Raw genomic sequence first — 13,172 nt, 5'->3', positions numbered from 1 at the left:
AAAAAAAAAAAAAAAAAATTTGGGGGACGGAGTCTCACTCTGTCACCGAGGTTGGAGTGCAGTGGTCTGCCTCCTGGATTCCCGGGTTCAAGTGATTCTCCTGCCTCAGCCTCCCGAGTAGCTGGGATTACAGGAGTGCGCCACCATGCCTGGCTAATTTTTGTATTTTTAGTAGAGATGGGTTTTTGCCGTGTTGGCCAGGCTGGTCTCGAACTCCTGACCTCAGGTAATCCACTCCCCTCAGCTTCCTAAACTGCTGGGATTACAGGCGTGAGCCACCATGCCCGTCCTATCTTTGTTATGCATTCTGGAATTAGTTTGCTAATATTTTGTTGAGGATTTTGCATCTATGTGTATGAGTAAAATCTGATTTTGTTAGTAATTTATTTAGTGATGTAATTTACAAACCACAGAATTCTCTTGTTTTGTAGCCACTCTCCTGTTCCCACCCCCAGGTCAACACAATTACTAATGTACTTTTGTCTCTGCATATTTACTTTTCCTGGATATTTCATATAAATGAAATTATACAATATGTCATCTTTTGCATCTGGCTTCCTTCACTTGGCTTAATGTTTTCCAGGTTTATCCATGACGTAGCATGTATCAGTACTCCATTCCCTTTTCATTGCCAAATAGTATTCCATCATATGGGTGTACCATCCATCATTTGTTAATCCATTCATCAGTTGATGGACATTGCTCCCCGTTCTTAGCTATTAAGAATAAAGCTGGCCGAGCCTGGTGGCTCACTCCTATAATCCCAGCACTTTGGGAGGCCGAGGCGGGTGGATCACCTGAGGTCGGGAGTTCGAGACCAGCCTGAGCAACTTGGTGAAACCCTGTCTCTACTAAAAATACAAAATTAGCCGGACATGATGTCGCATGCCTGTAATCCCAGCTACTCAGGAGGCTGAGGCAGGAGAATCACTTGAACCCAGAAGGCAGAGGTTATGGTGAGCTGAGATCGCACCATTGCACTCCAGCCTGGGCAACAAGAGCGAAACTCTGTCTCAAAAAAAAAAAAAAAAAAAAAAAGAATAAAGCTGCTGTGAACATTCGTATACAAGTCTTTAAGTGGAATGGCTTTTTAAGAAACTGCCAAGCTTTTCTAAAGTGGCCACATCATTTTATATTCTCCCAGCAATGTAAGATGATTTCAGTTTCTTATCCTCATCAATGTTTGTTATTATCTGTCTTTATTTATTATAGTAGGCACGCAGTGGTACCTCATCGTTGGTTTTTTTTTTTTTTTTTTTTTTTGACGGGGGTTCCCTCTTTTCCCCCGGGGGGGGGGCAATGGTTTTTTCTCAGCTCCCTGCAAGCTCCGCCTCCCGGGTTCCCGCCATTCCCCTGCCTCAGCCTCCCGAGTAGCTGGGACTACAGGCGCCCGCCACCACGCCTGGCTAATTTTTTATATTTTTAGTAGAGGCGGGGTTTCACTGTGTTAGCCGGGATGGTCTTGATCTCCTGACCTTGTGATCCGCCCATCTCGGCCTCCCAAAATGCTGGGATTACAGACATGAGCCACCGCGCCCGGCCTTCATCATTGTTTTAATCTGCATTTCATGTAATGACACTGAGCATCTTTTCTTTTTTTTCTAATTTTATTTATTTATTATTTTTTTTTTTTGAGACCGAGTCTCGCTCTGTCACCCAGACTGGAGTGCAGTGGGGCAATACCGGCTCACTGCAACCTCCACCCCCGGGGTTCAAGTAATTCTCTTGCCTCAGTCCCACCAAGTAGTTGGGACTACAGGCATGTGCTACCATGCCTGACTAATTTTTGTATTTTTCGTAGAGACAGGGTTTCACCATGTTGCCCAGGCCGGTGTCAAAACTCCTGGGCTCAAGCAGTCCACCCACCTCGGCCTCCCGACGTGCTGGGATTACAGGCGTGAGCCACCACGCCCGGCCACATCTTTTCATGCTCAATGCTCATAAACCATTTCATTCATTTATCTTCTTTTTTTTTTTGAGACGGAGTCTCGCTCTGTCGCCCAGGCTGGAGTGCAGTGTCGCGATCTCAGCTCACTGCAAGCTCCGCCCTCCGGGTTCACACCATTCTCCTGCCTCAGCCTCCCGAGTGGCTGGGACTATAGGCACCGCCACCACGCCCGGCTAGTTTTTTGTATTTTTAGTAGAGACGGGGTTTCACCGTGTTAGCCAGGATGGTCTCAATCTCCTGATCTCGTGATCCGCCCACCTCGGTCTCCCAAAGTGCTGGGATTACAGGCGGAGCCACGGCACCAGGCCTCAAATGTGTTGCCTGTTTTTAATTTGGGTTGTTTCTCCTATTGTTTAGTTCTTACACTTATCTGTATGATTCATTTTGAATTAATTTGCATGTGAATATCCAGTTGTTCAAGCACCATTTGTTAAAAAGACCATCCTTTCCTCATGTGTTTTCTTAGGTTACATGTTAAAATACTTACTCTGTTCCATTATTTAATTTTCTACATTAGAGGCTCCATTTATGGGTTTAGTGATTCTCTTCGGTTTTATCTATATCTGTCATTTTCTCCCTGATTCTTTTTTGACCTATTCTTTCCATTTCATTTCGGTCACTTGTCTCATTTCTTTTTTTTTTTTTGAGACGGAGTCTCGCTCTGTCACCCAGGCTGGAGTGCAGTGGCCGGATCTCAGCTCACTGCAAGCTCCGCCTCCCGGGTTCACGCCATTCTCCTGCCTCAGCCTCCCGAGTAGCTGGGACTACAGGCGTCCGCCACCTCGCCCGGCTAGTTTTTTGTATTTTTTAGTAGAGACGGGGTTTCACCATGTTAATCAGGATGGTCGCGATCTCCTGACCTCGTGATCCACCCGTCTCGGCCTCCCAAAGTGCTGGGATTACAGGCTTGAGCCACCGCGCCCGGCCCACTTGTCTCATTTCTATCCTTGTTTCCATGCCTCTCACTGAAGTGTCTGCAGCGTCTAATCTCCCGTGGACTACTTATGCTACCTTCCCGTCTCTGTTTTTGTTTTCTCTGCTACTTGTTTTCTGAGGTTTGCGGGCTCACGTTGCCTCACGTGTGTCCTGAGCTCCTTCAGGCAGTGTGTTTTTGCTGGCACTTTCTGCAATCTGCCCCTACTCAGAGCGCTTCCCGCTGTCTGTCCTGCTAGTCGTGTCCCCCAGGCGGCTGCTGCTGCTGCACTTCACGCCTTGGCTTCGGTGGCGGTCACAGTTGCTTTTGGCAGTCCTCACGTGTATTTTGAGTCTGCAGATTATATCTGTCTCCTTGTTTTGCTGAAAATTGAGTTATTTTCCTTCTCCTTGTTGCTTTTGTAAGTTCTCCAAGAGTCGGAGAGGAAACCTGCTGTTGTGTATCCTCACACCGAGAGCCCCAGGCACGCATCCCTGCTTATTTATCATTCTTGTCTTTCACACAAAGGCCAGGGTCTGAAACTGATGTCTTCCAAAAATCCTGGAAAATTATATTTTTCCTTTGAAAATTACCTCTTCCCCACTATATCTCCTTCCGGAACTCACTCTGTCCTCTGTGGACCTTCTCCTTCTGTCCTTCATATTTTTAAATCTCTTCCATATTTTTCTTTTTTTTTTTTGAGACGGAGTCTCACTCTGTCACCCAGGCTGGAGTACAGTGGCCGGATCTCAGCTCACTGCAAGCTCCGCCTCCCGAGTTGACGCCATTCTCCTGCCTCAGCCTCCCGAGTAGCTGGGACTACAGACGCCCGCCTCCTCGCCCGGCTAGTTTTTTGTATTTTTTAGTAGAGACGGGGTTTCACCGTGTTAGCCAGGATGGTCTCGATCTCCTGACCTCGTGATCCGCCCGTCTCGGCCTCCCAAAAGTGCTGGGATTACAGGCTTGAGCCACCGCGCCCGGCCTCTTCCGTATTTTTCATCTTGTCCTCTCTCTGGGCTGCATTCTAGCTGATTTCTTCTAGATGTTCGTAGAAAGTCCTTAGGTGACCATTCTATTTAAATTACTCAGCATCTCCCTTCTTCCCTTCCCTGCTTTTCTCTTTAGCATTTTCCATCTTCGACACACTGTATTTTACGTACTGATTTTGGGTGTTTTGTCCCACTATTTTTTAATTTAAGTAAACTTGCAATTCAAGTAGAACATACTTATGGAAAAGTACACAAATCGAAGTGTCAAGCTCAGTGAATTATCACAAAGCAAACATGCCCTTGTAATAGCACTCAGATCATGGAGCGGGAGCACTTCAGAGGCCCGTGTGCCCACCCCACCCCTCCAAGGCCCTCTAGATCATTTGGATCGAAAGGAGCAAGTATCAAGCACGCATACATGCAGCTCAAAACACTTTGCTCAGCCACAGCCACTCCTCACCTCCATGGCATGACCATAGTTCACTGCAGCCTTGAACTCCTGGCCTCAGCTTCCCAAAGCACTGGGATTGCAGGCACAAGCAGGCATGAGCTGCCGTGCCCTGCCTCTTTAAAAAATAATAATTGTTGTTATTATATAAAAAATATCGTGTGTATTATTTTGTATCTGGTTTCTTTTGCTCACTGTTCTGTTTGTGCAGTGTGTTCACAGATCCAGATGACATAGGGTAGTCATAGCTCATTCACTGACTGCTGTGTATTATTCTATTGTGTAAATGTAGCATAATTTATTTATCCTTTCTACTACTGAAAGAGATTTTTGAGAAATTTTTTTTTTCTTTCTTTTTTTGAGACAGAGTCTTGCTCTGTCGCCCAGGCTGGAGTGCAGTGGCTGGATCTCGGCTCACTGCAAGCTCCGCCTCCCGGGTTCACGCCATTCTCCTGCCTCAGCCTCCCGAGTAGCTGGGACTACAGGCACCCACCACCTCGCCCGGCTAGTTTTTTGTATTTTTTAGTAGAGACGGGGTTTCACCGTGTTAGCCAGGATAGTCTCGATCTCCTGACCTCGTGATCCACCCGTCTCGGCCTCCCAAAGTGCTGGGATTACAGGCTTGAGCCATCACACCTGGCTGAAAGATTATTTTATTTATTTATTTGAGCAGGAGTCTCGCTCTGTTGCCCAGGCTGGAGTGCAGTGGCGTTATCTCGGTTTACTACATCCTCCGCCTCTCGGGTTCAAGTGATTCTCCTGCCTCAGCCTCCAAAGTAGCTGGGATTACAGGCACCCACCACCAATCCCAGCTAATTTTCGTATTTTTAATAGAGATGGGGTTTCACCATGTTGACCAGGCTGTCTTGAACTCCTAACCTCAGGTAATCCACCCGCCTAGGCCTCCCAAAGTGCTGGTATTATAGGCATGAGTCACTGTGCCTGGCCCTTTTTTGTTGTTGTTTTCAAGATGGGGTCTCACTCTGTTGCCCAGGCTGGAGTGCAGTGGTGCAATCTCAGCTCACTGCAACCTCCGCCTCCTAGGTTCAAGTGATTCTCCTGCCTCAACCTCCCAGGTAGCTGGGATTACAGCTGCCCACCACCACACTCGGCTAATTCTTTTTTTCATATTTTTAGTAGAGACAGAGTTTCACCATGTTGGGCAGGCTGGTCTCAAACTCCAGACCTCAGGTGATCCTCCCGCCTCGGCCTCCCAAAGTGCTGGGATTACAGGCATGAGCCACTGCGCCTGGCCAAGAGATTTTTTGAGAGCTATTTTGGCTGTTTCCAACTTTTGGCTGTTGTGATGAGAGCTGCCATGAACATTATTCTCCGTGTGTCTCAATGATGCTGTACAGCCCTTCTCTTGGGTGTATACCTAGGAGTGGAGTTGCTGGGTTAGGAGCGTGTACATTGGTTCTCAGCTGCTCACTTTCTTGGAACTTTGTGGGCATTCTCTGAGGTCTGGCTAACGTTGCTTCTTCCAGCTACCTGGGGCACTGCCAAGCAGGGACCACTGTATTTTTATTTACTTATGACCACTTTATTTTATCGATTGGTTGAGACACAGTCTCACTCCGTCACCCAGGCTGCAGTGCCGCGGCATGATCACGGTTCATCGTAGCCTCAAACTCCTGGGCTCAAGCCCACCCCAGCCTCCTGAGTAGCTAGGACTACAGGTGTGAGCCACCCTGGTTGGCTAATTAGAGACAGGGTCTCGCTATGTTACCCAGGCTGGTAACAATCTACTTGAGACCACTTTAAATTAAATTTTTTGTTGGACACTCTTCAGGCTACACAGATAACATGAGCACTGAATGCCAATGTGCGTGAGGCCCCACTTGCTACAAATTTTGGGGAAGATTTTCTTCCCCTCCACCCAGAGAGCCACACTGGAGACAGGCAAGCTTCCCCGCTGTCCCCTCGCGCGTGATGGGTCAGTTCTCATTCCCCCGGCCCCAAAGGCTTAGGGTTTGGAGCTCGTGCTCTGCATGGTGTATTACTGCCATAACAAAGCCCTACAAACCAGGTGGTTTTAGACAACAGAAACTCATTCTTTCACGGGTCTGGAGGTCAGAAGTTCAAAGTCAGGGTGTCAGTGTTGATCCCTGCCGAGGGCTCTGAGGGAGAATCTGGCCACGGCTCCCTCCTGGCTTGTGGCGGCTGCTGTGGTCCTTGGTGTTCCCGGGCTCGCAGCTGCGTCCTGCCAGTCTCTGCCTCCGCCCTCATACGGTGTCTCCCTGTGTCTGTCCTCATTCAACTGCCGTCTCTCTGTCTCCCTTCTTATAAAGACACCAGTCATTAAGGGCCCACCTGCTCATCCTAACTCATTACATCTGCAAAGACACTCCTTCTCCAAATAAGGCCACATTCTGAGGTCCTGGGGTTTAGGACTAGAGTACGCCTTTCCATGGGGGGCACAGCCAGTCTGTAGCACGTCGGTCCCTGTTAGACTGCCCGCCCCGGTCAGCCCTAGGCTTTCTCTTCTGCCCCCCGTTCCTCCTGCAGTTGCCAAAGAAAAGCACAAGTTCTCCAAGAAGTTTCCAGAAATTTGGAGAACAAAAGTCAGCTTTGGCTTTCGCTTGCCTCACAGATTTTCTGCAGGTTACATGTTCGTTTCTGTGGATTTCTGCCTCTGAGGCCGACTCGGCAGCAGTGTGGTTCAGAATCCTTTACGTTTGGTCTTGCTTCCCCCTCATTTCAACAAGGAACATGGCGAGGGAACCCAGTCTGTGGCACCCATCAGTGGTGTTTATCTATACGTGTCCCCCTGCCCCCGTCCCACCCGGAGTCGTGCCCCGTGCCCCTACTCCTGGCGTCTCACTTGAGGTTCAAAACCCAGGGCTCTGGAGCTAGGCGCCTGCGCTTTGACCACCTGGCTATGCCACCTCAGGGAAACTGCTTCCCATTGCTAGCATGGATTTCCCCACTGTAAACTGGGGACTCCGGAAGATCATGTGACAATGAAAGGTCAAAGTGCACACATTCTCACATTCTCAGGCCCCAGCCCAGCCTCCCAGCTGGAGGGCTCCAGTTAGCATTGTTAGCAAATCGCATCTTTGAGGGTGAAGTGGTCCAGAGAGGTCCTCGAGAGAACACAGTGAGAAGAGACCTCCCAGAATCCCCCAGACACCCCATCCCTCCATGTGTCTCTGTGTCTCAGGGAACATCTACCATTATGTGCCCTGGTACAACATCAAGCCTGTCGTGGCCGTGACCTCCAACTGGGAGGACGTCAGCTTCCGCATGAACTGCCTCAACCTCCTCCACTTCACTCGGGACCGCCTGGTGAGTGGTGCGGGAGCCGATGCTGGGAAGGGTTCAGAGTGTGGCTGGGAGACGGGAAACTGCATCACAGTGGCAGGAAACTGGTCACACAGCTCATTCATGCATTCATTCCACACTGTTGAGAAGAACATGCCAGAAGCAGGGCTATGCACTGAAGACACAAAGATGATTAAACACAGCCCCTGTCCTCACTGTCTAGGGAAGTTGGACATGCAGGCAGTGACTGTGCAGTGCAACTAGGGCTATGATGGAGATGCAGGTGCCAGGTGCTATAGGGTCAGAGAGAGAAGGTGGGGAGAGGAGAGGAAGAGAAGATAGTCAGAGGAGGTGTGCACAAAAGAGATGACACATTAGGCCGGGCGCGGTGGCTCACGCCTGTAATCCCAGCACTTTGGGAGGCCGAGACGGGCGTATCACGAGGTCAGGAGATTGAGACCATCCTGGCTAACACGGTGAAACCCCGTCTCTACTAAAAATACAAAAAAAAAAAAAACACTAGCCGGGCGAGGTGGCGGGCGCCTGTAGTCCCAGCTACTCGGGAGGCTGAGGCAGGAGAATGGTGTGAACCCGGGAGGCGGAGCTTGCAGTGAGCTGAGATCCGGCCACGGAACTCCAGCCTGGGCGACAGAGTGAGACTCCGTCTCAAAAAAAAAAAAAAAAAAAAAAAAAGAGATGACACATCAGCAGGGTTTTGAAGAATGCATAGGAGTTTGTTGGGGGCTGGGTGGGGGTAGAAGGGAATAACATGCAAAGCCACAGCAATGTGCTGGTTTTTGAAGTTCAACAGGGTCGGGGGGAGGCATGGAGGTGACATGAAGATCCGACCATGGAAGCTGGAAGGAGTGAGATCACAAACGGTCTCAGGTGGCTGTCGGGAGTGTAGTTCTCGGGAGCCACCTGGGGCTGGGACCTCCAGCATGACTTTCTCACGCCTGTGTGGAGGTCAGTGCTCTGCACTGCTTCCCAGTCTTACCCCGTCCCAGCTTCTTGCCACCTGTTTCTTCTGTTGGGTAGCAGGAAGGATGTGGGGGGGTCCTAGCCTCGGAGTTGTGGACGACCTTGAACTGATATCACCAAGTTATCCCTCAAAGTTCCCAAGGTCATGGCTGGAAACATCTTGGGCCAATCAGCCCTGTGGCCTGTCCAGCTGGGCTCCATGCTGAGGCGGGCTCTCTTACCGTTTCTCTCCTGCTGGGCAGAAAGCCAACCTGGACACCTTGAAATCCACGCGGAATCCGAAGGACCCAGCTCTCCTCTGCCAGTGGGAGAAACTGCTGAGGGAGCTGGTGGAGGACTGCAAGTAGGAGTAGGGGCACTCTGGGGTACAGCTGGCCTGGAGCTGAGCCAGATCCAGGCCTGGGGGCTCAGAGCAGTGCCCTGAACACCTGCCCCCACCCTCCTTGGGGAGGAGCACTGCTCAGACCTCTCCCCAGCAGGAAACCCCAAGAGTCACTTCTCCCTTCCCATTCAGGCCCCCCGACCGCCCCATCAGAATGGTCCCTGCTGCCCCACACCCACGCCCGAGGCTCCTACCGAGTCAACCTGTCCCCTTCCTGCAGACAAGCCCGCACAGCCCCACCTCCCTGCAGGCCATGGTAGAGGGCTGGATGAGAACCCAGGGCTGGACGCACAGCGAGCAGGCTTCCTACGGAGCGGTGGGAAGGGCTCCCGGGCCAGGCCAGCAGCAGATGGGGGCAGGATGTTGAGGTCAGGAGGGGCACGCTGACCTCAGGCAGGGCTCTGGTGACACTGGGAGGCAGTAGAGAGGTCCAGCCCCTGCTACCCTGTCCTGGCCACAGGCGCCCTCTGCCCTGCATGACCGACCAGCCCAAAGCCACCAACCTGGACAGGAAGAGGTGGCAGCTCCGCAGCCTCCTCCTGCAGGAACTGGCCCAAAAGGCCAAGCAAGCCATGCCCAGGGACATGGTGGCCACAGCGGAGGACTGGCTGTACCGCCTCAACGCTGTGCTCCCTGAGGTGGGTGCTGCACACACCGGCCTGGAGCAGGGCTGGGAGCCGGCCGCGCAGGGCCTGACGTTCTCCCACCTTGGCAGCCCCAGATGGGCCTTCCTGACGTGATGATTTGGCTGGTGGCCAAGGAGCAGCGAGTGGCCTACGCACAGGTGCCTGCCCACTCCGTCCTCTTCTCCCGGGCAGGGGCCCTGCACTCCGGCAGGCTCTGTGGGAAGATACAGACACTCCCCCTCCAGGTGGGAATCGAGGGGTCCTCAGGGGAGGACAGGGCCGAGAAATGCCCCCGGGGGAGCCCCTGAAATGGGGCTTCTTTCCCTGGTCCCGTAACCAGGTGGAATGGGGTTGAAGCTGTCCCCAGAGGAAGAGAGGGGTCTGTGGCTGCCAGCATGTTGGGTGATGCCAAGTCCATGTACCTCATAAATGTCCCCCAAATCCACCTCCTCGTGAGCGCGGTGGCTCACAGGTAATCCCAGCACTTTGGGAGGCTGAGGCGGGTGGATCATCTGAGGTCAGGAGTTCAAGACCCAGCCTGACCAACATGGTGAAATCCCGTCTCCACTAAAAATACCAAAAATCAGCCAGGCATGGTGGCGCTTGCCTGTAATCCCAGTTACACGGAAGGCTGAGGCAGGAGAATCGCTTGAACCTGGGAGACGGAGGTTGCAGTGAGCCGAGATCATGACGCTGCTCCAGCCTGGGTGACAGAGCGAGACTCCATCTCAAAAAAAAAAAAAAAAAAAGAAACAAAACCAGAAAACAAATCCACCTCCTTCATCATCCTCATGGCCGCCACTTGGTCCAGCCCCTTGTCATCTCTTCCCTGGACCATGACAGGGTGATCTCCAAAATATTGAATGTCTGTAAGATTTGGCACCAGCCCATCATATCAGATGCAAGCTATAAATAAGACTAAACACCCGGACCGCCACCCTCACTCCTGGCCGTGACAGTAGCCTCCCTGCTTCTGATCCTCCCGGGGGGATGTGGGGGCCACTCCCTCCCCCCATCAGAGACTCCCTGGCTCCCCACTGCCTCCTGGAGAAGGTGCCGCCTTGTGGCCTGGCCCCTGGCCCCTGTGCCTGCATCCATTCTCTCTAGCCCATACTCTCAACAGTGAGGACACTCTGGGCTTTCCCTGGCCCCGACTGTACCTGCCCTTTGCCCTCTCTACCAATGTGCAAAGCTCCTTCCATGCCCACCAGAGTCCTTTGCATCCTGCAAGGGCCCCTGAGACATGAATCCTGGCTCTGTGTGGCCCTAGGCCAACTCCTGACCATGCCCAGCCCTCAGTGTGCTGCTCTGTAGAATGGGCCTGGCAATCACCATACCCTCTTCGTGGTGGGCTGTGAGGATCCAGGCCTACGATGCACACGGGGCAACTGGCACAGTGCCGGCCCATAACAAACTCACAAGGAATGTCTGTCAGTCCCATATCAACATCCCTGCTACTCCCTCTGCGAGGGACTCCCAGCCTCTCTGCTTCATGGCTGCCAAGGTGGAGCCACCCTGTTCTGGAGGGCAGAACAGAACTCCATGCCATTCACTTACGGTTCCAGCACTCAGCTCAGTGAGGGCCCCGCTCCCAGGGCTCGGGGGGAAGGGGCAGGTACAGCCCACTCAGAGGGTGGCTGGGGTGGCGTTCAGGGTGTTTAGTGCCCCTATGGGACCGATCGGCCTCTGACTCAGTACCCAGAGGGTGAAGGACAGAAGGATGTGCTCCCAGCTCACCTCCGGGTCTGCATGTGGCTTGGCAATGTCACAGACAGCAAGGACCTGCAGCTTCTCTGCCAGGGTGACATGGCGGTGTACGCCGAGACGGTGAGTGGTGAGCGGCAGCCCAAGGCCAGGGCAGGCATGCAGGGGTCGGGGTGGGGTGGCCTGGCAGGGAAGAGATGGCCTCCCTGCAGGGCATGTCGCGTGATGAGGGAGGGTGAAGCTGCAGTAGCACTGCACTGAAGAGGGAGAAAAAACTGACCGAAACGAGGGCGAGGAGAGAGTCTGATGGAGGAGGCAGAGACTAAAGCAACCTTGGACGCTGCCAGCTCTGGTCTCTTGTTGATCCTCCACACACGTGTGGAGACAAAGGGGGCAACTAAGTGGCCTCCAGAGCCTGATCCCCCTCTCCCTGATGCAGGTTTATTCCGAGCTTTCTCCTAGTTCATCAACAGCACATGAAGTGAGCAAGGCTCTGACTTGCAGGGGCCTCACCCATCACCAACAGGGCAGCCCGGGACCCCTGCAGGCCCCAGCAGGGTCCCAGGAGGTGAAGGCCTAGCACGGTAGAGGAGCAGGATCTGAGGCATCTGCCCACAGAGCCATCAACCCGGGGAGTGGGTGGGCAGCGGCCAGGGACTGCTCTGGAACCAGAGGAGGGGAGATGTCCTGGGCTCCCTGAGGGAGGACATGGCTCAGGAAGCCATGTGAACAGCAGAGAGGAAATAAGGTTTGAGTGCAGGCTTTTTATTTTATTTTATTTTATTTTTATTTATTTTATTTTTTTAAATTTTTTTTGTTTTTGAGACGGAGTCTCGCTCTGTCGCCCAGGCTGGAGTACAGTGGCCGGATCTCAGCTCACTGCAAGCTCCGCCTCCCGGGTTTACGCCATTCTCCTGCCTCAGCCTCCCGAGTAGCTGGGACTACAGGCGCCCGCCACCTCACCCGGCTAGTTTTTTGTATTTTTTAGTAGAGACGGGGTTTCACCGTGTTAGCCAGGATGGTCTCGATCTCCTGACCTCATGATCCGCCCGTCTCGGCCTCCCAAAGTGCTGGGATTACAGGCTTGAGCCACCGCGCCTGGCCGAGTGTCAGGCTTTTTAACTTACTGAATTAAAACATGTTTGCAGTGTCTAAGTTGCATGTGTAGATGGATACATTATAATATGTCTAACCAGCTCTATAGGTCTTGGAGGTGCAGAGGCAGAAAGGGGTTCAGGGTGAGGGGTAGGGAGCAGGGCCTGTAGGCTCAGCAGGCACCAGAGGACTGGGCCGGTGCCTTTGATGGCAGCTGCCTGCTCTCTTGTCACCGCAGACCCTGGGGAGCCCAGCCCTCCTGCACCATTTGACCACCGTTGCTGCCTCTGGGCCTTTTCATCCACACTCTCCCCGCTGAGCACATGGGCCCTGCTCCCTCTCCTTCAACCCAGACCTCTCTCCGCGTCTGTGCCTCCAAGCACTACATAGATGTCTTATGATATCTCTGTCCAAACATGCAGCATCCACTGCACTCTGCCAGCTGAGTGACCCAGGGCAGGGTTGACCTCTGAGCCTCAGTGCCCTCACCTGTGCAATGGGGACATGGCCCTTTCTTGCCTGGCTACCACAGTTTTAGGATGCCCCTGCAGCCCAGAGTCAGGGGGTCCGGGGAGGCCCATGTCCCCGCACTTTGTGCTGGAGGAGGCGGCCGCCCTGACAAGCTTCCCTCCCCTAGTATGAGAATCAGGCCAAGTATAAAGACCAGTGGGGACAGCAGGGGCTGTATCGCTGCCCCAACTTCTCAGATGTCATGGGGAACAAGACCCTCCCCATGATGGATTTCCAGCCACCCCTGGGATGGCACTGGCAGGACAGCTGGACAGTGGAACCTCAGAGGAGGTAAGGAGGGGGCAGGCCCCA

At 52.8% G+C, this 13,172-nt stretch overlaps 1 protein-coding gene across 1 annotated transcript in view; it reads left to right on the top strand.

The window, feature by feature from the left end:
- The window catches only part of FER1L5 (fer-1 like family member 5), a 68,129-nt gene that overhangs the window by 39,249 nt on the left and 15,708 nt on the right, over positions 1-13,172 (top strand). Inside the window, exons 18-24 of the mRNA XM_025353504.1 lie at positions 6,807-6,909; positions 7,462-7,586; positions 8,786-8,886; positions 9,386-9,563; positions 9,641-9,796; positions 11,247-11,378; positions 12,988-13,151. Of these exons, the coding sequence (XP_025209289.1) occupies positions 6,807-6,909; positions 7,462-7,586; positions 8,786-8,886; positions 9,386-9,563; positions 9,641-9,796; positions 11,247-11,378; positions 12,988-13,151 (959 nt within the window). The remainder of the gene's footprint in view (positions 1-6,806; positions 6,910-7,461; positions 7,587-8,785; positions 8,887-9,385; positions 9,564-9,640; positions 9,797-11,246; positions 11,379-12,987; positions 13,152-13,172) is intronic.

This window comes from Theropithecus gelada, chromosome 13, assembly GCF_003255815.1.
Source record: "Theropithecus gelada isolate Dixy chromosome 13, Tgel_1.0, whole genome shotgun sequence".
NCBI classification, from domain to species: domain Eukaryota; kingdom Metazoa; phylum Chordata; class Mammalia; order Primates; family Cercopithecidae; genus Theropithecus; species Theropithecus gelada.
Note: the sequence above shows the minus strand (reverse complement) of the source record. Positions and strands in the feature narration are given on the sequence as shown.